The sequence below is a fragment of the Astyanax mexicanus genome, chromosome 5 (genome assembly GCF_023375975.1).
Source record: "Astyanax mexicanus isolate ESR-SI-001 chromosome 5, AstMex3_surface, whole genome shotgun sequence".
Classification (NCBI taxonomy): domain Eukaryota; kingdom Metazoa; phylum Chordata; class Actinopteri; order Characiformes; family Acestrorhamphidae; genus Astyanax; species Astyanax mexicanus.
In genome coordinates, this window is record NC_064412.1 from 40,307,552 (window position 1) to 40,332,881 (window position 25,330).

At 37.7% G+C, this 25,330-nt stretch overlaps 2 protein-coding genes across 8 annotated transcripts in view; one reads left to right on the forward strand and one right to left on the reverse strand.

Annotated features, from left to right (window-relative positions):
* Positions 1-1,024: 1,024 nt before the first annotated feature.
* On the forward strand, positions 1,025-22,794 carry wdsub1 (WD repeat, sterile alpha motif and U-box domain containing 1). 5 transcript variants are annotated; one of them, XM_049479067.1, is made up of 14 exons: positions 1,080-1,210; positions 2,565-2,985; positions 4,070-4,278; positions 4,622-4,714; positions 9,526-9,619; positions 9,909-9,942; positions 10,080-10,120; positions 10,415-10,521; positions 10,972-10,992; positions 11,685-11,714; positions 13,512-13,691; positions 16,783-16,917; positions 18,767-18,943; positions 20,569-22,794. In XM_049479067.1, exons 2-13 carry the CDS (start codon positions 2,588-2,590, stop codon positions 18,916-18,918), a joined length of 1,494 nt encoding a protein of 497 aa, XP_049335024.1. In that variant the 5' UTR covers positions 1,080-1,210; positions 2,565-2,587; the 3' UTR covers positions 18,919-18,943; positions 20,569-22,794. The 5 variants fall into 5 exon arrangements, with proteins under 5 accessions (XP_049335026.1, XP_049335027.1, XP_049335024.1 ...); XM_049479069.1 differs by lacking the exon at positions 20,569-22,794 and having other exon boundaries at positions 1,025-1,087; positions 18,767-20,393; XM_049479070.1 differs by lacking the exon at positions 20,569-22,794 and having other exon boundaries at positions 1,026-1,087; positions 4,091-4,278; positions 18,767-20,393.
* The window catches only part of tanc1a (tetratricopeptide repeat, ankyrin repeat and coiled-coil containing 1a), a 138,299-nt gene continuing 135,334 nt past the window's right edge, over positions 22,366-25,330 (reverse strand). For all 3 annotated transcript variants that reach the window (XM_022675252.2, XM_022675253.2, XM_022675254.2), the window contains one exon: positions 22,366-25,315. In XM_022675252.2, the coding sequence (XP_022530973.2) occupies positions 24,061-25,315 (1,255 nt within the window). In that variant the 3' untranslated portion in view covers positions 22,366-24,060. The remainder of the gene's footprint in view (positions 25,316-25,330) is intronic.

A 25,330-nucleotide genomic window follows, 5' to 3' on the forward strand; every position in this document is an offset into this window, starting at 1 on the left:
CAAGATACAGCTGGAAAAAGACCATTTCAGTTTCTGAATCAGTTTCTCTAATTTTGTTATTTATAGGTATATGTTTGAGCAAAATGAACATTGTTTTATTTTATAGACTACGTAGAACATTTTTTTCCAAATTCCAAATAAAAATATTGTCATTTAAAGCATTTATTTGCAGAAAATGAGAAATTAATGAAATAACAAAAAAGACGCAGAACTTTCAAGTTCATATTCATAAAGTTTTAAGAATTCAAAAATCGAAATTTGGTGGAATAGAAAAACCCTGGTTTTTATTCAGTTTCCTTGCATCTTGGCATATACTCCTCCACCAGTTTTACACACTGCTTTTGGATAACTTTATGCCACTACTGGTGCAAAAATTCAAGCAGTTCAGCTTGGTTTGATGGCTTGTGATCATCCATCTTCCTCTTGATTATATTCCAGAGGTTTTCAATTTGATAAAATAAAAAAACTCATCATTTTTGTCCACAGCTGTATATTTGCACAAAGGTATTAATTTTGGCAGAAAACGGTGAGGGAACCATAATTCCAGAAACCAATAATATATTTGTATTATGTTAAATGTGAATTAAAAAGGATTAACGAAAAAGTAAAAAAAAAATATATATATATATAACCAATTACCCCTATTAGGGTTAAGGTTGGGGTTAGTATTATAGTTAGGGTAACTGTAATAATAGTAAAAAAAAACAAAAAAACAATGCATTATTCAATGTAGTTTTGTTATTTAATCCAAACAAAATAAAAAAGCTTCATTTAAGCACGCTAGGGTTTTCAGTGTATTCTCTTTTGTGGCACAAACAGACCCAACACACTTAGATTTAACCAAATAGGGACTTAATCAGAGAGCCTGAAGGCAGCAAACACAGTAAAAACATAAAACTACGCTGAGAAAAACAAATTAAAGGAATAATAACCTGTTCACACAGACATCCACTCCTGATTTACTGGTGTTGTGTGTGAAGTACAGATCAGCAGCAGCAGCAGAGCGCCGCCGCTCCTCCCATAAACAAACAGCACGTGATCTCCGCACAACGTCACGCTAACGTCAGGAGGAAGCAGGAGGGAGACGGTGAGGTTGTTGTGTTTTCTCTTTAACAAGTAAGTAATTCTCTCTCTCCTGTGTGGCGGAGCTTCAGTTCAGCTGGAGGACAGTGAAGAGTTAAAGCGGGTAAAACTGTACCGTGTGAACCCGGTGAGTGAGTGAGCTCCAGCTCCGCGGGGTTAGCGCCGCGGCTAAACCAGGTTTACTAACCTACTGATTTCTGAGAGACTCGGGATCAGTATTAACCGATTATTCAAACTGTAGATAGAGATATTTAACACTTTTGTAATGTAGAAAAGCTCGGAAACGCGTCTCTTCAGGAGGTCAGAATACTGAGTATGAAAGTGGAGATAAATGTTTAAATATACTTTATTGATCTTGAAATTACAATAAAATAAAAGCAACATCAACAGTAGATAATAAAGATAAAACAAAGGTTCTGCTACAGTTATAAAAGAAAATACATATATGTTTATACCTCTACCTACACACTGCCTGGTAAAAAAAAAAAAAGAAAGGTCACCACCTGGATTTTATTTACACACTTCAGTTTCTGAATCAGTTTCTCTAATTTTGAGTAAAATGAACCATATTTTATTTTATAGACTACGTTCAACATTTCTCCAAAAATTCCAAATAAAAATATTGTCATTTAGAGCATTTATTTGCAGAAAATGAGAAATGGCTGAAATAACAAAAAAGATGCAGAGCTTTCATTTCATTTCAAATAATGCAAAGAAAACAAGTTCATATTCAAGTTGTAAGAGTTCAGTAATCAATATTTGGTGGAATAACCCTGGTTTTTAATCACAGTTTTCATGCATCTTGGCATGTTCTCCTCCACCAGTCTTACACACTGCTTATACACTGCCTGGTCACAAAAAGGTCACCACCTGGATTTAATTTACAAATTGGTAAGAGCCTCCCATTGGATAATTACTGAATGGGTGTTTGTTTAAACTGTCAGTTATTTAACCCTAACTGATGCAGTGAGTAGCTTCTCATTTACATCATAAACCATCAGGTGAAAAAAAGACACTTCCTGTGGTTGTGGAAAAAATGTTAATCTGTTTCAGATGGGTCACATTATTGGCAGAGAAAACATCTAAGGAGATTGCTAAACCTACTAAAATCAGGTTGCAAACTAAGCATGTTGGAAACATAGGAGTTCAGACCTGAACTTTTGACAGAAATAAATGTTGACATTCCAGAGGCTTCTTGAAACATAACCAAAGCTAAAACTAAAACCTTTCTCACATTGTATATCTCTGCCTCTATGTCTTTTGATCTCTCTAGCTGTATTCCCCTTTCCCTCTTTATCTTTTCCCCTCTCTGTCTCTCTTCTCTCTCTCTCTCTCTCTCTCTCTCTCTCTCTCTCTCTCTCTCTCTCTCTCTCTCTCTCTCTCTCTATCTCTCTCTCTCTCTCTCTCTCTCATATGGCTAGTCTACACCATTCCAGAACCCCACTAATACTGTAAATGCTTTCCCTCTTCCTTTCTGACAGGGACCACCCAGTGTCCGCTCAACATGGTGTCTCTCATCTGCAGCTTACAGAACCACCTGGATGATGTGAACTGGTGTGCGTTCTCCTCCACCCTGCTGGCCACCTGCTCAGCAGATAAGACCATCCGGGTCTACTCCACCCGAGACTTCACTGAGCTGTCCTTCTCCCCGCTGTCTGGCCATGGCTACGGAGTCCACTGCTGCTGCTTCAGTCCCTGTGGGCAGTATCTGGCATCCTGCTCCACAGATGCCACCACAGTGGTGTGGAAGATGGACACCGGGGAGATCGAGGCTGTTTTTGAGCATCCGGGCAGGAGCCCTGTCAGAGTGTGTGCCTTCTCACCAGACTCCTCCTGGCTGGTGTCGGGAGCATCAGATGGCTCCCTGGCTCTGTGGGACTTCCCCTCGAGAGCTCTGCTCAGGTAAATTCAGCTTTAAAAGATCTGCAACAGATACCAGCCTCTATGTATCAACTAGTTCTGCAACCAAGAACAATTTATTATAACATTTAATAAAGAGTGCCAGTTTAGGCACTCTTTTCTTTTTTAGTTCTAGAGATTTTTGATAGTTGTATAAGGAAATCCAAAGCTAAAATAGTTGGTATGTTTTTATTAGAGATGCAGCAAAATGAATATTTTTGGCCAAAACTAAACAAAATGAAACATTTGGCCAAAGGCTGAATTTCAGGCAGGTTTTCATGGTTTTGTTCATCAATGAATACAATAAATGGCCTAAATGTAATTTACTTTCTTTTTAAATACAAAAGTGATAACAAAACAACAAAAAAAATCTTTAATGAACAATTATCTTTTCAGTATTCCAACAGAGAAACCAACAGACCACAATAAGTTTACCACAGCAGTGCAATTCTAATCATAAAATTACTTGAGCAGTGCAGTTTTAATCATGCTTTTTTTTTGGAGTACTATTTTACTTGTTAATATGTTTTAGAACTGCTATTCTAATCATATAAATAAATATACCTCAGTAGTGCTACTTGAGTCAAACATCAGAGATATTTGCACAGACAATGACAGCCAGTCTTTTGTAAAACAAGCAGATTTTCTCCTAGCCCGGTAATATCCTAGCCCTGTACAGCTAATATCTTTCAGCTGGATAACTGTGAGATTTTTGCAATAGATACCTATTATGATCAGAGATGCTAAACAATGTATTTATTTAATTTGTTTCATTTTATTTGTGAGAAAGAAATGAGCATAAAAATGAACTTAAACCTGTCCTTTGTTGGCTCTTCCTGCTGGCTCTATCCCACACTCCCCAACGGGTCCGGGAGGTGAGGAGGGGGAGAAGTGGGTCTCCCACTGCTGTTTACAGTATCGTCTGCTCCTCTGTTTAAGAAAAAAAACACAAAAAATCATTGTTTGGTGTAAATTATTGTGTGTTTTCTATTATTTAATTATTCATTCTTTTTAGTTGCTAAATGTTTTCGGTTGCCAAATATTCAGTGCATCACTAGTCTGTATTGTAATTTTTTCGCTGGTACAGAAGTACTTCTTTCTCTTTCAGGACTGGTTCAGTCCCAGACACTACGATGGTGGCCTGTTCTTTTACCCCTTGTGGTCAGCTGTTTGCCTCGGGTTCAACATACGGAGATCTGAGAATCTGGGACCTGAGTATGAACCAGCTTCACGCTGAAAAATACGCCCACGACCTCGGGGTGACCTGCTGCCAGTTTGCACCACAGATGATGAAAGGTATGAATAATGTTAGCATTGCTAAATATGTATTTTTTTTCCCTGTACTTACTTTAAATCTTAGCTCTGAACCCATTTTTGACCTTTGAGTTAAACTTAGTTGAACCACTTAAATCTGTGTTGACCTTTTTATGGGATTGGGATACTTTATTTATGTGCTAAAAACAGTAACATAATATGTGAAACATGCACATTGATCAATCTTTTCAATCTATACAGCTCAATAAACATAGCCACCAGCCACACAAACACAGCCACAAGACCACAAAAAAAGATGATAAACTAGCTTTTAGTTTACAATATTTAGACTGGTTCAGCATTTTTAAAATCTCTTTTTTTTCAGACATGGCTAGTTCTGTGATCCAGTTTCGTTTGGCATCCTGTGGTCAGGATAGCTTGCTAAAAATCTGGCTTATTTCTCGGGTCTCCACAACAGGTAAAGTGACTTTCATTTTCTATTTACTGCATGACTGCTGTCTGGTGTTCAGAATGAAAGACCAGATTAAAGGTAGTGTTCAGCATCATATCCAGAGATTATCTTAAAAAAGTGCTTTAAGCATTGCTGCACAGGTTGATGAAGCTGAGGGTCAGCCTGCAGTGCTTAAGCCATACATCACGCTCTCAAAAAGAAGCCTCTTCTGAAGCTGATGCACAAGACAGCCCACAAGAGCATGGATTACTGGAGTTTGTGGTCTGACAAAATGCAGATAAACTTGTTGGGCTCAGCATGTGTGGCAGCACTCTGGTGAGGAGTACCAAAATAACTGGGTACCACAATAACTGGGTCTTGCCTACAGTCAAGCATGGTGGTGGTTGCATCATGCTCGGGGGCTGCAGTTTATTAATGGATGAATTAACTTGAAACATGTACTTTGACATTCTGAAAGAGACCATGATGATCCCCTTTATTCAGAAAATGTTCCACATTGCAGTTTTCTAACATGATAACAACTCCATACATGGCTCCAAAAATGACAACTGCCTTGATGAGGTCATGGCCAAGTACGTCACCAGACTTAAACACAATTGATTGCCTGTGGGGCATCCTCAAGCCAAAGGTGAAGGAGCACAAGGTGTCTAAGCTTCACTAGCTCACCTTTTGTTTATTTGAAATGTCAATGTCACAGTCTTTAAGAGCCAATGCTAAAAACGTGTGATAAATATTATACACGCTTGATTTTATTGAAAGATTCCTGTTCATTTTGACATTTGAAATTTGTCTGCAACAGGGAAATCATTTGGTGAAGTCATTTGGTCACTTTGGCAATTTAAAGATTATTTTGCCATTATAACATGTGAAATAAGTTAAAAAAAAAAAAAAAAAAAATTATATATATATATATATAATATATATAAAATATATAAAATAATCACGAAAAAAAAATCTCCTCGAATTGCAAAAAAAATCAGATATTTCAGTTCAACCGGCTGCCCTGACGGACGCTAACAGCTATTTATAGTTCATAAGTTAATGCTTGTAATAATTAGTTAATGTACTGTAATAATGTTCCTGTTAACATCTTACTATCTGTGTGTGATTTAATAAAAAAAAAAAAGTCAGTAAAATACAATATTATGAAAAAAAATCTTATCTGATATGATTATTTATATATATATATATATATATATATATATATATATATATATATATATATACACATTTTATACTTTATTTTGTTTCCATATAGATAGATCCATCCAGCAGCAGGTTACACAACACACAAAGTTAAAAAAGATCAAATATAAAATATAAAGATACATATAAATACAATCAAATAAGAAATAGAATATACAGTGTAAATGTACAGTCTTCGTGTGTGTGTGTGTAATGGAGATGGAGAATGGAGGTAGTGCAGTTGAACACAATAGACAGTGAACACCAGTTGATGTGCATAATGTGAGGATAACTGATGTCAGCCAAATATATACAATATAATAAACAATAAGGAAACAAAATATTTCAGAAAAATTGTCCAAACATGTCACATACAGTTCATACAAGGTATCACAACATTTCATGTATTCTCTACTTATGGATAAAGAAAACAGCGCCTTTTCGAAATATGCATACTCCCAGTGATCGCTGAAATAGAGCAGAACTTTACTAGTTGTTTAGCTTTTACTCTACTTAATCCCCCAAGACCACGCACTGCCAATCTATGCACATGACCAAGACTTCCAAACACCAGGGCTATCAGTTGGCATTTAAACCCTAAACTTTCAATAACTCTAACCAGAGGTTGGTACTTAGTCATTTTTAAAATATATGACTGTTCCAAATACAGATCAAATGCACATGATATTTCATACAGCACAGCCGTCCTTTGACTCTGGGACACACAGATAATATCTGGTGTGTTGGCAATTCCTAAAAAAACTTCAAATGGTACATTGAACCACTCAGATTGAACTTTGGAATGTTTAAAAACCAGTTCATTTCTTGAATATGGAAGCTGAGCAGCTATCAGGTCTACAAGTCTGTCATGTCGGGCAACATACAAGCCTTTAAGAGAACTACAGCCATTCAGTATATGTGCCACAGACTCCAGGTGCTGCATTGAACTGTGCAGCATACAGAAGGGTAAGTGGCTAGATGGATACCAAAGTGAAAGGTTATATTTAGTTGGAAGAATCTGTAAACGTGCTTTCACGCAGAATATAAGAATCTCCTCACTAACTACAGCATTCCTAAAAATGGTATGAGAGACTGAATGATCAACAAATGACAGATTGGCTAGCTTTCCTTGAAGCCTCAGATTGGAGCAATATTGCAGCTGCTTTATTTTTTGAACATCTAACAATATTTTTCGTGATGCTCTTCCTTGCAGCTTATAGAATATTCCATTACTGTAGACAGAGGCTTCAGCCACAGTTAGTGGATCCTTCACTACCCTTTCAGAGACATTTACAGGTTCTCCATTTAACGCTGTCCATTTTAATTTTGTATCAGTTCTCCTACATAAGTCATTAAGATCTGGCCAGTCTGATGATACCCCAAATCCCTGAGCTTGAACGTCTAGCTTCCCATTCTCCTTTCTTCTAAATCCTAAAAAATTGTCTTGTTCCGCAGAAGCTAGCGGGATTTTGCGGCGTCTAAAATCCAAAAACAATGAGGCTCTCGCCATTTCCCGCACAAATTTATCATCATTATTCCGCATATTGAGCAGATGCAATTGCCGGGTGGCTGTATATATCCAGGTGCAATTTGGAACACCTAAGCCTCCAACCTTTCGCCTTTGAAAAATTAGGCACCTGGTTGATCTTGTATTTAAATTGAGCCACTTTCTCACAACCTGCACAATTTTAGAATCTATTTCTTGAAGAACATTTTGTGGTAGATGGACATTGGCAAACAAATGCTGAATTTTAGCTAATACAATTTCTCTTATTGCTTCCAATTTCATTATAATTGGTAGTGGAGAAACGTCAACCTGCTCCAATCTAAAGTTAAATTCATTCCTCATTTGCTCAACCTGATAACTCCAATCTCCTGCAATGTTAATTTTATGGCCCAAGTAGCTGTAGCTCTCATGTCTGTTATAAACTCTAATTGGTTTATCAAGAATTAAGAAGACTGGAGGCTTATCTGTCTTAGATTTATACCAACGATTTCCACCACTTCTTCTTTCATAAAGCACTGCACATTTAGTATGCTTTACTTCTAATGCTGACCATCTTAGAAATGAAAGCATGTTCTTAAGTACAGTTTCATCTCTTGATGCAAGAACATCATCATCTGCATAACTTTGAACAGGATTAGGTGTCAACATCTGTGATGGTGCATAAATACACAGCCACTTAAGCCAGTGATTGATAGCAAGAATAAAGTTCATTGCACTCCAAGGGCACCCGGTTTTATTTCCTATCCCCAATGGTATGGGTTCTGTTATATCTTTACCACAAATAACCTGCAGGAAAGAATCTGTGTAAACATCTTTCACTATGTCCACAAATGCTTTAGGAAGATGTATTTCTTCAAGAGCATTAATCATAATGTTATGTGGCAATGTCCCAAAAGCGTCTCTAAAGTCCAAAAACACTGCAAACAACTTGGCTGATTCGTGTTTGAAATCATCAATGCCAGTCTTTAAACAGAAAACATGCTCGTTCATTCCTTGACGCTCAATATAGGCTTTTTGTTTGCTTGACAATGTTCCTGTATCCACAAGCCAAGGAAGTACTCTGCCAAGCAGACATTTCATAAAGACTTTATATACCGTTGGTAGAAGAGAAATGTCCCTCCATGTCGATGGATCCCCTGGTATATTGTCCTTTTTTGGAATCCTTTGTACTAATGCACCTTTCCATGCTTTGGGCACTTTTCCGTTACAAAGGCAGGTATTAAAAATACTCGCCAAAGCTGGAGCAGTCTGTCGCCTTGTAGCTTTCAATGTTTCATACGTTACACCATCGGCTCCACTTGCTTTATTATTGGGCAGGCTTAAAATAACCCTTTCGACTTCATGCAGAGTAAATTGTGACGTTGAGGGTAAATAATCAGGTTCATTCACCTTTAATTCGTCACTCCATGGTGGCAGTTCATCTAGCATATGTGTTTTAGACTTGCATTTCTCTAAATAATAGTTATACACCTGATCGACATTACCAGAGCTAGATGGTGGATTCGGATAGGTGCTGTTATTTCGAATAATATCTATTGCTCTTGTTCTACGGTGCTGCCACATGTAACTTAGTTTGTCTCTGCCTACCTTCTGGGATGTTTTATGCCGTTGTCTTCCACTTGCGAGTGCAGGTTGAACAACCTCCCGCACATAACACAACTGTTTTTCAATCCACATGGACAAGTTCTCAAATGTAACTTCACTTGGTGGAGTTTGAACCACAGGGAGACTTTTTAATATACGAGCCACATACTTGAGCAGCGGTAGTCCAAACTGCCGTCCATCCCCACGTGACGCTGAGAACACTCCATTCTTAAAGAATACTCCATTCAGAATCGCCACCAAGCGCGTCCATTTCTGTAAATCCCCAGTGTGTGTGAACTTCTGTTTCTCATCTAGCCTCTTTGTGTCAAGATTTTTCCTAAACAGTCTTTTATCCCGCTGAAAATCACGCCACTCTCTTTCCTGTAGCGGTCTTTGATATTTAGTGAAGTCACCTGGTTCAGTGTAGTAGTCAGGCAGTAGTTGTAGCAGCGGGTCATAGGTGAGGTGATGTGTGTATTCTTATTTGGAGCATATAGTTTCTGAGGTGCTTTGATGTAACTGAGGATTGATTGTTTTACAGGTTGTAAGATGCAGCTGGTGCACACTCTCTCTGGTCAGTCTGCTACAGTGCTTTCCTGTGCCTACTCTGCAGACGGACAGCTTTTAGTGTCTGGGTCAGTATTACAGATACACATGCTCACACAGTTACATTTTATTGTGGTCTTAACCATCACTGTATCAAGTACTTCACTGTCTGAGTCAGAGCTCATCTGGTTCTGTCATGTCATGATGACTGCATGTAGATTTCTTTGCACTTGCAATGTCTTGCCACTAGATGGCTCCCTGCACTTTTGATTACTGCAGGTTTTGGAGTAGAACTGAATTGTGTGCATTTGTGTGTGCGTGTGTGTGTATCTGTGTGTGTGTGTGTTCTGTATTGATCTGATGTTCTTTCTGTTGAAGGTCTATGGATAAGACTGTTGCTGTGTATGAAGCTGTGAGTATCTTAGTAATGGGATATTTCTAGCACTTCATCCATCAAAATGTCATAATTTAAATTTATTCACTGCTTGTAATTCTGAATAATATTATGGGGCTAAAATTAAATTTGTATAATTTTGTTTTATCTTGCAGAATGATGGTTCTTTACTCTACAAATTGAACCAGCATGAGAGGTAGGCTTTCTCTTCTTTCTCTCTTTTGTTTTCTTTCTCGCCCTCTTTCTCTCTCTCTCTTTCTGTCTCTCTCTCTGCTCTCTGTCTCTCTTTTTTCATCTCTATCTCTCTTCTTCTTTCTATCTATCTATCTATCTATCTATCTATCTATCTATCTATCTATCTATCTATCTATCTATCTATCTATCTATCTATCTATCTATCTATCTATCTATCTATCTATCTATCTCTTTCTCTCTCTCTCAGATAAGTCTCACCTGTAAGTGCCCCTCTGTTTCTGTCTCTGTGGTGCAGGTATGTGACCTCGTGTGCCTTCTCCCCCACTGCTCCTCTCATAGCTACTGGCTCCATGGACAAGACAGTCAATGTGTGGATGGTGGAGGATGGCAGCAGTTCTCACGGTGAGTGTCAGAGATGTTCAAAGTCAAAATACAAGTCCAGGGCAAGTCACAAGTCATGAGGCTTAAACCTTGTCAGATCTCAGTGTGTATATATATATATATATATAAAACATATACAAGAGACCACTGTGATCTCCTCGTTTGCCAACCACACATATAATCAAAGTTGTAAACATGTTTACACTTTATTTTTTAACAAAACTGGAACAAAAGAAACTGTTCAAACTAGTTTAAAGGGAGAATGAGAAAATAAATAATAAGGGGTGCTCTGTCTTTTCGTAGCATGATTTTTTACTTTTTATTTGCAAATCACTTCACACTTATTCAGTTTATATATACATATTTCAGCATATTGTTATTTTAGACATTTTGATGAAAAACACCTGATTGTATTGCTTAACCATAAAAACAGTAATTTATCTATTGTGATCTCTTTTTCTCTCTCTGTAGAGTCTGGCAAATCTCTTCCAGGTGAGTGTAGCATGTGGGTCAGTTCTAAAATAACACCATTTTAATATCAATACAATTTGTGCTAAAATATAAAGGTAATTCAAAGAATTTTAGAAAAGCATATATAAATATTTAGACATTTCTAACTGCAGGTCAACCACTTCGATCAAATTACATTTTTTACTAAAATTGTTCACCCAGACATTTTAAAAGGTAAAAGGCTGGGAAATGTTTGTGTAGTCTGAAGCTGTATCAAAACACCTGACTCTAAATGGTCTGGCAGACTAGGGTGCTGCCACTGTGATCAGGAGATCTCTGGTCAAGCTGCTAGCCATCTGCAGCAGGAGTCTGAGCACCGTCAAGGCATCTGTGAGCTGATGTATTAGAACCGAGTCGCTGCATTTTCCTTCGAGTGCACTGTGATGCTATTCGGCAATGTTGCATCAGCAGCATAACCCCACATATATATGTAAACTGTGACCACATAGTGTATTAACCAAAAAAACAAGCACAGCAGAACTGTAATTCCCAGTACATTGTGCTTTATTAACAAGTCCCTTAATCCTTACGCAATCTCTTTTCTTTAATATATTAACCTGTTTTCTGCAATTAGTCATCAGTTTATTTTCCCCAGAACTGCTCCCTGCCTCACACAGTGAGTGTACAGATTAATTTCACCACTCTGTTCTGTGTGTTTTTGCTTTTTATTTCAGATGAAGCTGCTTTTGCCTCACATGAAGCAGGTAAGAGAGAGAGATCCATGCTATTTATTTTGATAATTAACTAACACACACACACACACTCACACACAAACACACACACACCCCTGCCGACTGGGAGGTGAGAAATCACTAACCGGTGGTCAACTGAAGGTCATCTGAAGGCATGCTTCTCGTATCTGTGCTGGCTGTGGTACATAATTAGCCTCTGAGGGCCAGAGAGTGATGAGGAGTGTGATAACACCAGACAACACAAATGAGCAAAGAGGGAGATGATCCATTTCTCTTCTCATATGTTTTTACTGATGATGGGATTGACATAGGATAGAAAAAGATAAGCTAGAGTTTAACCAGCTTGGCCTGTTAACAATGTATCTGTAATAAAGGGACCAGGTATTTAACGTAGTAGGATATTTGACCACTTCAAATATTTGGCTGAAAATGCAATAAATTGTAAAAAAAAAAAAAAAAAAGAAAAAAAGCACTCTTGGTGTTTGGCTGAAAAGTGAATATAATTTACTCTGGACAATGACTTTATTTAAAGTCATTTTTCACTGTTCTTCTTTGTTGGTGGAACAAAGGATATTTTAGGGCCCCCACTTCTCATATTCACAAATACAGTGCAGGGAGTGAGGAACAGAGCCGACAAGAAGAGCTCTGAAACAAAAAAAAGCATTTAGCATCACTAATCATACTTGGTATCAGCTTACTATCTCTTCACAGACTACTAACTGAAAGATGCAAGCTGTACTGGGGCAGGGTAGTAACACTAGCTAAGCTAATTTAGCATTAACTAGCATGTATTTTTTAACTAGCAATTTGTTTGGAAAGCAAGACAAAATACAAGAAGGCTATTTCATTTATTCATTTCTGGACAAAGTGGAAAAATAAATTACAGGCTTTGAGTTTCTGTGCTTTGGCCAAATGTTTATTTCTGTATTTATTTATATTTTGTTTAAAGCTGTCAGCGTTAAAACGTTAATTTGGAATCAGTAACGTTATTTTTTTAAACGCAATTAATTATGACAACAAAGTTGATCCCAACTACCGCCGTAATCTGCCCCGCCCACATCCTGTGCTCAGATCTAATTTAGAAATCCTTACAACTACTCTGAGATGTTTACAATAAGGTTAAAAAGTTTCCTCTATCCGACTTATCATAGATTTTTTTATTCCACCACCCCACATCAGTTTTATTTCCCTTCAAACATACCAGTATATACTAGTATTTTAATGTATACCACTAATTTAAATATAATTAAAATCACTCTTTTATTTACATTTAAATATCCACTATAAAAAACTTGCATCTTAAGAAGAACAATTGTGATTAATTGCAGTTAATCACAGGCTATTGTGATTAATCTGATTACATTTTTTTAATTGATTGACACTATGAACAGTATTTTGAATCTCTAGTACACACACAGCTTTTACAAGTATAATAAACTGGTGTGTGTCAGTAACTGGCTGAATTTGAAGCTTCTGCCAGTAAAATAAACTGGTGTGTCTCAGCAAATTGTATGATTATTATTTTTTTTAATCAATTGACAGCTCTGGTTATTAGATAATAATAAGTAAATAAATGCACATAATACAGTAGACATTAGCTGTACAGTATATGGATTATGCATTACTTCCACTGTAACTGATTATGTCATCAGTTTAGATGATTTAAATACGCTGTAATTCTGAGGAAGTTGCAGATTATTCAGCAGTTCTCTTCAGATATCGGCCCTTTAATTCAGACAACCAGTAAACCGCACAGATTAAACTCCTGATGCGCTTACAGCCATCACTTCCTGTTGTTGTGTCTTACAGGCAGGAAATGGCCGGGTCACTCCAGGCTGATGGTGAGCGAGTGGTCGGAGGATGATGTGTTGTCATGGTTACGGGAGGAGGGGCTGGAGAGCCTCATCGACACGTTCAAGGCCAATAACATTGATGGAGCTGAACTGCTCTCCCTCAGTAAAGAAAGCCTCAGCACAGACCTCCGTATAGGTGAGGACACACACACACACACACACACACACACACACACACATACACACATACACAGAGGTTCATTCTGCTATTCTTGTGAGGAACTTCCATTGATATAATGACTGTGTATCTGCAGATCCAAATGAGCCCATGATAATATACTCTGATCAAGCATAACATTATGAACACCTTTTAGTTTGAACACATTAATTATACTAACATGTATAATTATTTCCTTCCACAATTCACCTTTTTTATAGATTATTTAACATTTTATTTAATGATGTAAACACAGTGCCTCCACTGTAGAGTTCAGAGGGCACATTCTTTTTTACTTATGCTGAAATATGGATTAAATGGCTTAAGTAACTCTCACTACTCTCTCATACACACATGCACATAGCTGCTGCAACCAGCATATATTTTTTGTTGTAATCATGAATGTATTAATGAATGATCAAAAAATATTGTTGTGATTTATACATTTATTTAAAAAATATATTTAAGCGATGGACAATACTAATAAAAATATAATATATATATTTTTTTTCAGATCATCAAACAAATTTAAATAGTAGTCAACACAAGTAAACACAAAATGCAGTTTTTGCACAAAAATGAAGGTTTTCATTATTAAGGGAGAAAAAATATCCAAACCCACATGGCTCTGTGTGAAAAAGAGTTTGCCCCCCCATCCCCCCAGTTAAAACGTAACTTGAGTTTAATTCCTCTAGCCACACCCAGGCCTGATTCTCAATCAGGAAATCACTAAAAGATACTCAAATGCTAGACACCATGCCAATATAAAAAAATAAATAAAAAATCAGAAACAAATGAGAAAAAGTCATTAAAGTTTTGGGACTTCAGCCAGCCACAGTAAGAGCCATTATTCACACCAGTGGTGAACCTTCCCAGGAGTGGCTGGTCGACCAAAATTACTCCAAGAGCGCAGCAACAATATCCAAAGGGCAAAAATGAGCAAAAATAGCCTGCATGGCAGAGTGCAAAGACGAAAAACAGTGCTGAGCAAAAAGAACATTCAGGCTTGTCTCAGATTTTCCAGAAAACATCTTGATGATCCCCAAGACTTTTGGGAAAATACTCTGTGAACTGACAAGACAAAAGTAAAGCACAAGTAACACAATAAAATATGGTGGTGGTAGTGTGATGGTCTGGGGCTGTATTGCTGCTTCAGGACCTGGAAGAATTTCTGTGCTAAATAGAACAATGAATTCTGAATGCTGTGTACCAACAAATCTGGCCATCTGTTTGAGACCTCAGGCTGAAATGAACTTGGGTTCTGCAGCAGGACAATGATCCAAAACACACCAGCAAGTTCACCTCAGAATGGCTGAACAAAACAAAGTGAATACTTTGGAGTGGCCTAGTCAAAGTCCTGACCTGAATCCGATTGAGATGCTGTGGCATGACCTTAAAAAGCCCGTTCAGCTCAAAAACCCTCCAATGTGGCAGAATTACAACAATTCTGCAAAGATGATTGTGCCAAAATTATCCACAGCACTGTGATAGACTTACTGCAAGTTAGTGTAAACGCTTGTTGCTGCTAAGGGTGGCCCAACCAGTTATTAGGTGGAGGGGAAAATACTACATTAATAATAAACACCTTCATTTAAAAATGCATTTTGTGTTTACTTGTGCTGTCTTTGACTAATGATTAAATTTGTTTGATGATCTAAAACATATAAGTGTGACAAACATGCAAAAGAAATAAATGCATCAAATCTACGAACACCAGCAAAATGGACAGATTTGGAGACACCATTGATAAACCACAATTATCATATTATGGATTTTTTTTGACACCCCCATTCACTCATGTTTTAAGGTTTTAAAGTCTGTATTTTATTCTCCAAATATAACAATTAATTTGCTCCTGGTCTCTTGATGTGGATAAATACCCACTGAGATTGTTTTTCTTCCAGGTATTACTTTGTAATTAAAGATGTGTGCTGACTGTATGCTATAAACAGCTAGCCGCACACGCAGAGGTGTGTGTGTGTATGTTATGGCCAGTAATTACTCCCCATGCTACACAGAAGAAAAAAAGACTGCCCGAAGCTCTACTACCATGAAACGATCAGCTTAACGTTAATAAATTAAAATACTATGGTAAAGAATTACACAGAATTATATAATACATGTAATATTAATAAAGACTTCCTGTGACATCTCCCCAGACAGTCTTGCAGGAAATCTTAGATCAAGGAGGTGAATTCTATTGAAATAAAATAAAATCCTAAATAAAGTGTAATCCTAGAGATTGTAGCAAATGTAAACATGGGATTTTCAGGGTGTTATGTAATATTCCCACCAGTGCACTGTGGGCCCAGGCAGAGGGAAGTGTTTTAAAAGCTGATTACTCCAGCTGAAATCCCCAAACCAGCAGCCTTTTACATAATACATCTCTAATATGCATGTCTCCCAATACCCCAAATCACTATCCCAACCAGGCGTGAGAGTAAAATCACCCTAAATCTCTCTGAGTACGCTGTCTGTATGGGTTTGTTGGCTTTAGGCTAATATAGCAGCCTGCATTAATGGGTTTTCTTTTCCTTTTTGTGTGTTTTGTTAGTCATCATAGTGAAAGCTATTAATGCTACAGAACATAAAATGGAAATACAGTATAAAGTGCTGTGCAAAAGTATGCAGACAACATACTTTGTTTATTTAATTTCCAGCCCACTGTTTTTTTATTAGGAAGGTGGTTTAGGGCTACTGTTAATTTTGTATATTTGGAAGAAAGCTATATAGAAATGACACTTTGAGAATTAAGTCATAGTAATATTTTACTATATTTTAAGAATTAAGTCATAATATTTGAGTGGGAGTTGTACAGTATGGCATTTAAAGGCGAATAAAGATCAAACAAAATTATATTTCAAGAATAAATAAATGATTAAATTAAGTAATTATACAGAGCATTTGAAAAAATATGAATTAGAAATAGAATATTTATCGCCTCCCAACTGAGGAGTACTACTGCTTTGTTTTAATGTGCTGCAGCTTTAGTATTATTTATTACTTTTCTCTGATTGTGATTGGCTGGTAGAGAATGAAATTAACCTGTGTAAAAATTTTGTGATGTCAGAGTCACTCGGATTGCGCAGTAAAGTACTGAGGAAGATTGAGGAGTTACGAACGGCGCCAGTGTCCAACGGAATTCCTGACGAGTTTCTCTGTCCAATCACACACGAGATCATGAAAGACCCAGTGATTGCTGCTGGTGAGAACCTTTGAATCCTGCATTTTTTTGGCTGTACTTTTATACTTACTTTATGCTGTTCATCCTCTGCAATGATGTCAAGTTTGTACCTAGACTCTGTCTGAACAGTAGAGGTCAGAGGTCAGAAGCAAAGCAGATTTTTCACTACTAAGTGTAATGTTGCATCTGTAAAAGAGCACTTTGTGTTTTTTTTTTTATCCATCAAACCATCTACATTACAATACCGTGGCTCAGCTCTGTTTACTGCTGAGATGAACAGAAGCTACTACCTTCCAATTTAACCCCCAAACTGCTGTAAGAGAGTCAGCAGATACCAGCATCCAATAAAAGAAGAAGAAGAAGAAGAAGAAGAAAAAGAAAAAGAAAAAAAGAATGTTTAAACTGGATTCAGATCAGATTATATATTAACCCCTTAAAATTCCTTGACCTGTATACGGGCTGCAGGTGAAGGTGATACAAAACCCCTTTTTCTGCAGTAAAATAACTTATTTACATTCTGAAATCTCCTACAGGGCACTTGGAGAAGCAGCCTGTTCTCTCTCTGCTCCACTTATTAATTCCAGATGTTTGAAAATAGACGTAAAACCTGGACAAACATAACAAAACTAAAGGTTTGGAAGAAATGAAATGTTTTTTTTTTTTTTTTTTTTTCAGGAACATATTAATTTAAAATGAAGTTCAGGAAAGAGCCAATTTTATGATTTTATTTATTATATTTTGACATTAGCAGATTTACTACGTTTTATATTTTTTCTATTACAATTACGCTTTTCAGTAATGTTCCTTATCAAACATGAACGTTCTTTATGTAATGCTTGAATAGAAATCCTCAAGATTATGTGGTGCAATGTCAGGCAGACAATTGATAAAAATCCTGGCCTGTTAAAGGGTTCAGCAAGATAGCTGGCAAAGACCAAAAACTAATACTCCAGCACATCTAAACATCTAACATTAGCTGGTTGACTAACAGCTAATTAGATCACATTGGGCATTTTTACACTAACAATAGAAAAACTCCAAGAACTAAGCAATTATGCAACCAATAGCACAATAACACCACATGATCTAATTAATAACATGATTAACTTCATTCACTTCACACTTGCATTACTTCAAGTATAACGTATCTTTCTTATAGAATAAGGCTATACAATCTGATTTCTTGTGCAACATGAATTGTTTTTCAATATTAGCACAGGGATTCGGCACAGTTTAAATGGAAAATGGGCAGGTCTGTTTGACCTTTAAACATATAAAGATGGGCGGGGCTATTCAGCAAACTGCCAGCAGAGGTGCTAGACTTGTGATAGGTTCACTTTTTGGAGAGACATTGTGCTGTCCATGCTTTTTTCATTCATTGACAGATACTTAAGCAATAATACACAAAGGGGAGTGCTATAACGTGTAATACTGGCACTGCTGTGCTGCGTTGTATGCATGAGGCCATAGAACCTCGAGTGTATTATTGCGATTATTCCACAGTTCGATTATCGCTGTTTATTGAAAGATTTTGAGTTAAAGAGGATGAGATTTTGAGTTAAATACGATCTGTTTGGTTATAAACACTCTGCGAGTTAAAATAGTTCCATTGCTGCTTTGTTTGTAGCAGCGCTGTTTGGTTTGTAAGCGCTGCATCGTTTCTAGGTTACCTGTATGAGGCAGAGTAATATATGTAGAGCTTTGGTTACAGCACATTACCGGCTGATAACGGCACTCACAGAACGCTTCTAAGCCAATCATTTTGCAGGGTCGGAACTAACTGTGGTATAATGAATACTAAGTCTATGGTTCAAAAGATAACCACACCTCATTAAGACCTGTGCTCTGTTTATCTATCTCTGTGTGCTAGATGGTTATTCATACGAGCGAGAGGCCATTGAGAGCTGGATCAACACCAAGACTCGCTCCAGTCCCATGACCAACCTACCTCTGCAGACCACGCTGCTCACCCCCAACCGCACCCTCAAAATGGCCATCTGCCGCTGGACCAGCAGCCAGTGAACCCCTCGCCCGCTCTCTCCTGCAGGTGTGGGGAGCTGAAATCTAGCTGTGGTCCAATAGCAGCTGCTGCATTTCCACTTGAGATTAGAGCTTTAGGCTGTAAATGTGGATTGAGCTGTAGGTAGGAGTTCAGTGAGACTGCTCAACCTTCTCTTTAGCTTAAGAGCTTTAAAGAGCATGCTAAATAATCAATGATCCTCAAGGCCACTTCAGCTGCTCAAGTCTAAAGCAGCTTAACACCTAAATCTACATGACCAAGCTCAAGTATATGAGCGGCAGCTGCGAGCCTTATTTAGCTTATGTAGTGAACGATGATGTTTACTATAAATTATTATTGCAGTGCGGGAGTTTATAGTGCCTCACGATTAAATTACACTTTACGATTTGGACAGTCAAAGAAAATAGCTGACGTACTTAATACTGATTGAAAACATAAATAGGGATCCATTTCAGTCACAACTCAACTGTTCTAATTGTCTAAAACCCGAGCCCCCTTTTCTTAAAGGTCTCATTTCATTTTTTTTCATTCATTTTGTGGTGGTTTCTGTATTAATGAATGCCCTTTTCATGCTGTTTTAGTTGGGTGGAAGAGTGGGCAGGAAAGAACAACAAAATCTCCATATTTCTTACTCATGATTATTCATGATATGCAAATGTATCACCTCAGATTGGCTAACAGCACTGTGATGCTCCCTCCACGGGTCTGCAAGGTGGACAAACGAGGCCATAAATCCTAATTCACGGGCTGACGTCGGTTTGGGAAACTATGTTTTTTTTTTTTAAATAGCAAGTACTAAATTGTGTCTAGTGAAATGACACCTTTAAAATCCACCATTGTGAACGCAGCCTTTTTCTTCATGTACACATTAAACATTCTGTCAGATTTCAAGGATGTGGTGAGTATGTAAACTTTATGCAGAAATCAGGGAATTTTTGAGGCTCTTTTTAGGAATTTGTTGCTCTGAACTTCCCTCTACTGTGCTGTACCTCAGTTACAGTGCAGAAACTGTTGTCTATTAAGAAGATATTTTGGTGGATAGAATCTCAAAATTGTGCTGCATGATTTTTAAAGAACCATTTTAATCAACCCGTATCGAATGCACTTATTTATATTTGCCTGAATGTGAAAAAAAAAAAACATTTTAAATAAATAGCATTTAAATATCACTTATTACGATGTTTACTGGCAATGTGCTGCTGCTCCTGTACCTGTAGAGCTATAATAACATTTAGCCTAAGTAACGACTTTTCATTACATTTCATTTCATTACTAGCTAGTAGCTTCAAGAGATGGATTGGACTGTTGGGAATATGCAGCATTAGAGCTTATTTAAAACACTACAGGCTGTGAGGGTGTGAATGGGATTTTACAGAGTGCCTCCTCTCCCAGGTTAATGAATGATTATTAAACTGTGGTTGAAAATAATTATATATTTACTCGAACGCAATGCAGTCTTAATAAAGCGTTAAACCCAGTTGGATGATTTACCAATTTTTTTTTTTGTGTATATATATTTAACTACTGAATAAATGTTAGTATGGGTTATTGAAATTCTGTATACACATAGGTCCATGTTTTATACAATATGCTTTTTGAATTGATCTGATTTGTGTTTTTTCGCAAAATTAATGTACATTTGCTCCCCATAGGAATGAATGGTGGAATGTTGAGAGACCCAACATTACATCCCACACACCAGCTGCTCTCCTGTACTGTCTGTGTACGGAGGAGCTTTGAGTTAAAGCTTTGGCAACCCACATTTAACCAAAACTTTCCGGACACAGCTCTAGTAAGTACAAACACTGGGTTTGGAGAGCCAACACTGTTGGGCCCTTAAGGCTCACTACCACCATTCCAGGCACGAGTTCTCACTTTTTCACTGGTCTGTCTCACTGGTCTGTGTGTGTTTTTTTTCTGCACGAACGGGTTAATAGTGGAGGCTAAATTCCATCTGTGTCCAGAGCAAGTGTTGTTAAAGGAGAAATCCGGTGTGAAACAGATCTTGCTGTTCTGATCACATATAATGCAAATGAAAACCATAACGACCTTTTACAGATAAGAGTGGACGCCCAACATCATGAAATGTCCTGTTTTAAAATGTTTTTGAGGAAATTATCAGCACGTCCAAAACTGGGCATTTATAAACTCAATAATGAATTAATGTAGTTTTAGTGACGAGGACTTTTAAATCACAGTTTTTGTTTGGATTATATATTGAGACCATATTATACCAATAATATAATGATATAGCATAAAAATGCAATTATGCCATTTTTAAGAGCAATTAAATCAAAACCCCTTTTTTATGTTTAAAGTTGGCAGAGCAGTTCATACTATGCTAATGGGCTTTACTTACTAACAAAAACATACTGGGCAATATTAATTAAGCCCTAATTAAACCCTGCCTATGTATTACCATTTATCAACCACTTTTACCATTCCATTTTGGGGGAAAGCCGTTAATTTCTTTTTGTTGACCAAAGTATTTTATTTTATGTTATTGCCTTCATGAATAAAGAAATGTAGAAGTCTAAGTCTAAATATAGTACATTTAATTATGTTAATTATGAATGAGTTAAAAACAAAAAACAAACAAAAAAAAACAGATTTATTCCAAAGGAAGAAATGCTCACTATATGGTTATTAGTAGGAAGTAGGACATTTATGTTTTACTGTTTTTTTTAAATATAATGTTCCACATATAATTGAAAAATTATATTCTTTTTAAAAGTATTTCTTACAACTGATAAAATGGTAATAAAATAAAATAATAATGCAGTTAGTTCCTTTCCAAGCATCAATATACTGATTTATTTTTTTTTCTGATTTATTATTTATTTATAATGAGAAATTAGAATCGGAACCTAAAGAATGGGGGATTTTGGAACTGCATATTGTATTTTATGGTATGCCAATATAACATGCTCAATACATTTATAATATTACAATATTCTATTAAGTGCTTTGTGGCAAAATGTATAAAAAAACATATTCAGGACTGGCCTTCAGACCATTTTGGTCAGTGTCAGTTTTGACCAAAAACATTTACATTTTCAACTGTATTAAAATGCTGTTATTAAAGTTGACAAACCATCTTATTCACATTAGTTGACTCTTATCACTAAAAAAAACATGGTCATATCCAAATATTATCCCATAATTATCAAACTGATTTATGATTCAGGTTTACTAAATTCTATTGCACAGCTGATGAGAGGTGATCTTAGATCAGTGTTTTTACTCTGAGTTTGGAAAATGAGGCCCAGTGTGCGGTAAGGCAGTAACTTATAATTATTAGAAGGCCTGGTTGAAAAAGCTAATAGATAAGTTATTGAGGTCAAGTTTAAAGTAGGGTAAGCCAATAAGATACAGGCCTACAGTAACCAGTCTGCCGTATGTCCACAGTTTATTTAGTTGTAGCCAAAGACCACAAATAACCATGAGGATCATTTAAAAGTTGGGCTTTATTGTTGCATTATGTGGTGTTATGCTGAATACAATCATTAACAGCTTTATATATGGAACCAACTGCAAATAATATACATATAAAATAATCTCTTACACTCGACCTACCCCTCTAAACCTGAAAATGGATTGCTTTGTTTATAAACCATTCCTCTAAAGCATGTAAACCAGAATTTGCCATATATATAGCATACCTTTCTCAAATCTCAAAAGGTTTATAATAATATATCATAATATATAGCTGTGCAAAAATAACATATATAAAATAGAATGTTTTAAACAATCAACTAAGCTGTAGGCGCCATGAATAAATTAATTAATACATTAGCAGGTAGAGAGGAATATAAGGAAATATACTGTACAACACACCCCTCCTCATTCTCTATCTCACACACACACACATTCACACAAAAGATTTAATACACATACGCACAAATATGTCTTAAAGCCTCAGCCAGGAACCGAAAGCTGGCACAACTGCAACAACATAGGGTTTCTTCTACTACCACCTTACAGCCCCAAATCAGAGAAAGTGGGGACAATATGGTAAATAAAATAGATTTTTATTTTATTGCAAACTGTATGAACCCAATATATTTATCATTTTATCTGCTCATTTTTGTTTAATATCTTAATATACATCCATTCCTGCATTTCACAAAAGTACATTGTGAGCTTAGAGCAACATATGCTGCCTTTAAAACTTTTCTAAAATATTTTCCAGAGAATTCCATGCAGTTTTAAAAAGAAACAATGAAAAACAGCATGCTGCATATATTATAAAGGGATGACTGCAGAAGAGAAGAGTATGTGTACTGGACTGGCCTGCTTACAGTCCTGACCTGTCACCAAAAGAGACAAAACTCCCCTCATTCTGCAAAATTACATCTGAAATATCTGATGTGCATTACATATCTTTTCATCTTTTAAGTGTCATAAGAAGAAAGAACAACATTACAAAGTATCTCAACTTGTTTTTGGAATTTGTTACAGAAAGGCTGAAAATGCAGGAATGGGTGAATATTAATAAATGAAATTTAAAAAGTTGAGCGGACAAAATATTAACTGTTTTAGGTTTATACTGTCCACAATCGTAATTGTATAAAAATCTATTTAAATTTTAAAACACAGCTTTTTTTTTTTTTTTTACCCTCATTTCCAATACTGTCCAGACTTTTTTATAATGCGTACTATGTCAGGATACAGTATTCTGCTTTTTTAGCTCCTGAATGAGGCTTTAAAAAAAGTTAGAATGTCCTTTATTAGACACTCTCTGCCCTTATAGAAGAGTACTACAGTAAACCCTCTGCTTAAATGTAAGATAATCGTACCAGATATGCCAGTACAATCTTCACCTCATAGCTGCAGTTAACCTCATTGCTTACTATGTGCAGCTTAAGGTTCTATTAGTGCAGCTCACATAGAGCTCGGTTTATCCTGGATATAGTCTGTATTAAAACTGAACTGTGGTTCTATGCCGTAGAGGTAATGCTGTGAATAAGACGTAGAGGCCAAAGCGAAGCCTTGTTATTGTAACGATTATTCCTCTTTTGTTTTATGTCTCGATCAATAACCAAAGTCAAATTTCAATTGGCAAATATTGAAATCTCATCCGTTAGATCTGAACGCATCATTGAGTTTGTGCTTTGTGAGGCTGTGCTTAGCAGCGGGAGCAGCTACACGTTGGACTCGATGAAGGAGCGTTTAGGCTTGATGGAGCTTATGAGGATGGGGTTATCCCGGGCCAGGCTGGCCTGCTTGTGCTTGCTCTCGCTGTAGTGCTGCTGCATGCTCAGGTTGGAGCTGCTGTCTTTATAGCCTGAACCGGCGGAGTGAGATTTTGAGTGGAACTCGCCTTGGTGCGTCCCATTATGGAAGGGTTCCACAAGCCCCTCCGTTCCGTGACCCTGCCAGCCATAACCGTGCATGGAATTGCTGTGGTGGCCCTGTAACTGTTGTTGCTGCTGCTGCTGCTGCTGAAAGCGTGCAGTCTTGTCCATTACACCCATAAAAGGACGTGGCTTGTGCTCAGATGACTGTCTGGCGTTGGAGTTGTCAGGGGTAATGGCAGCATTGTCATTGGCGATGGAGCTGCGGTTGCGTCCACCGTCTGAAAGATTTCCGCTTGAGGCCAAGCTGCTGGAGGAGCTGGACACTCGTACGCTGCTGCTCCTGCAGAACTCTCCTCTGGACTCGACAGCAGCCTCTGTGGCCAGCGGAATAGTCTCTACATGCCCCAGGTGAACACCACCACCTACCTGAACATCCCTGAGCAGCTCTCTGGTGCCTCCCATAGCTGCTCTGTCCATACCAAGTTCTGGAGCCAGAGGACTGATGTCGATGCAGGGTCCAGCACGGAGCGAGGTGGGCCTGTGGCGACTGGGCCGGGGGCTGGAGCCGGCGCTCTGGGCAGAACGCAGGTCCGGCTGCAGGGAACTGCAGTGCTCTCGGCTCTTCATGCTCTGAGCCTGTCTGGAGGGGAGGCGTCTGTGTGCCGCGCGGCTCGAGGGCAAAGGAGAGGTGGACTGGGCGTCCGGCACAGCCAGGCCCAAGGAGTCTGGCAGTGTTCTGCTCTGCTGCCAGTTCTCCTTCCTTTTCTCCTGACGGGAAGGCTCTTCAGTGTTCCTCTCCTCGTCTTCCTCCTCTCGATGGGAGTGCTTCAGACCCCGGCTGTCAGTAGCTTTTTCGAGCACTCTGATGCCTTCTTCTTCTTCTTCATCTTCTTCTTCTTCGTCCTCGTCATCATCATCCTCCTCCTCATCATTGTCGTCCCCCTCAGGATGTGAAGGGTAGGGGTGCGTCGGGGTTTGTTTAGTGCCTGGACGTTGCTGGCACTCCTCCTCCACTCGGGCCAGCAGTCGTCTGATCTCTCTGTTACTGGGACACAGACGCGCCGCCTCGTACAGATCAGAAAGGGCTGCAGCAAACTGCCTAAGAAGAGACAGA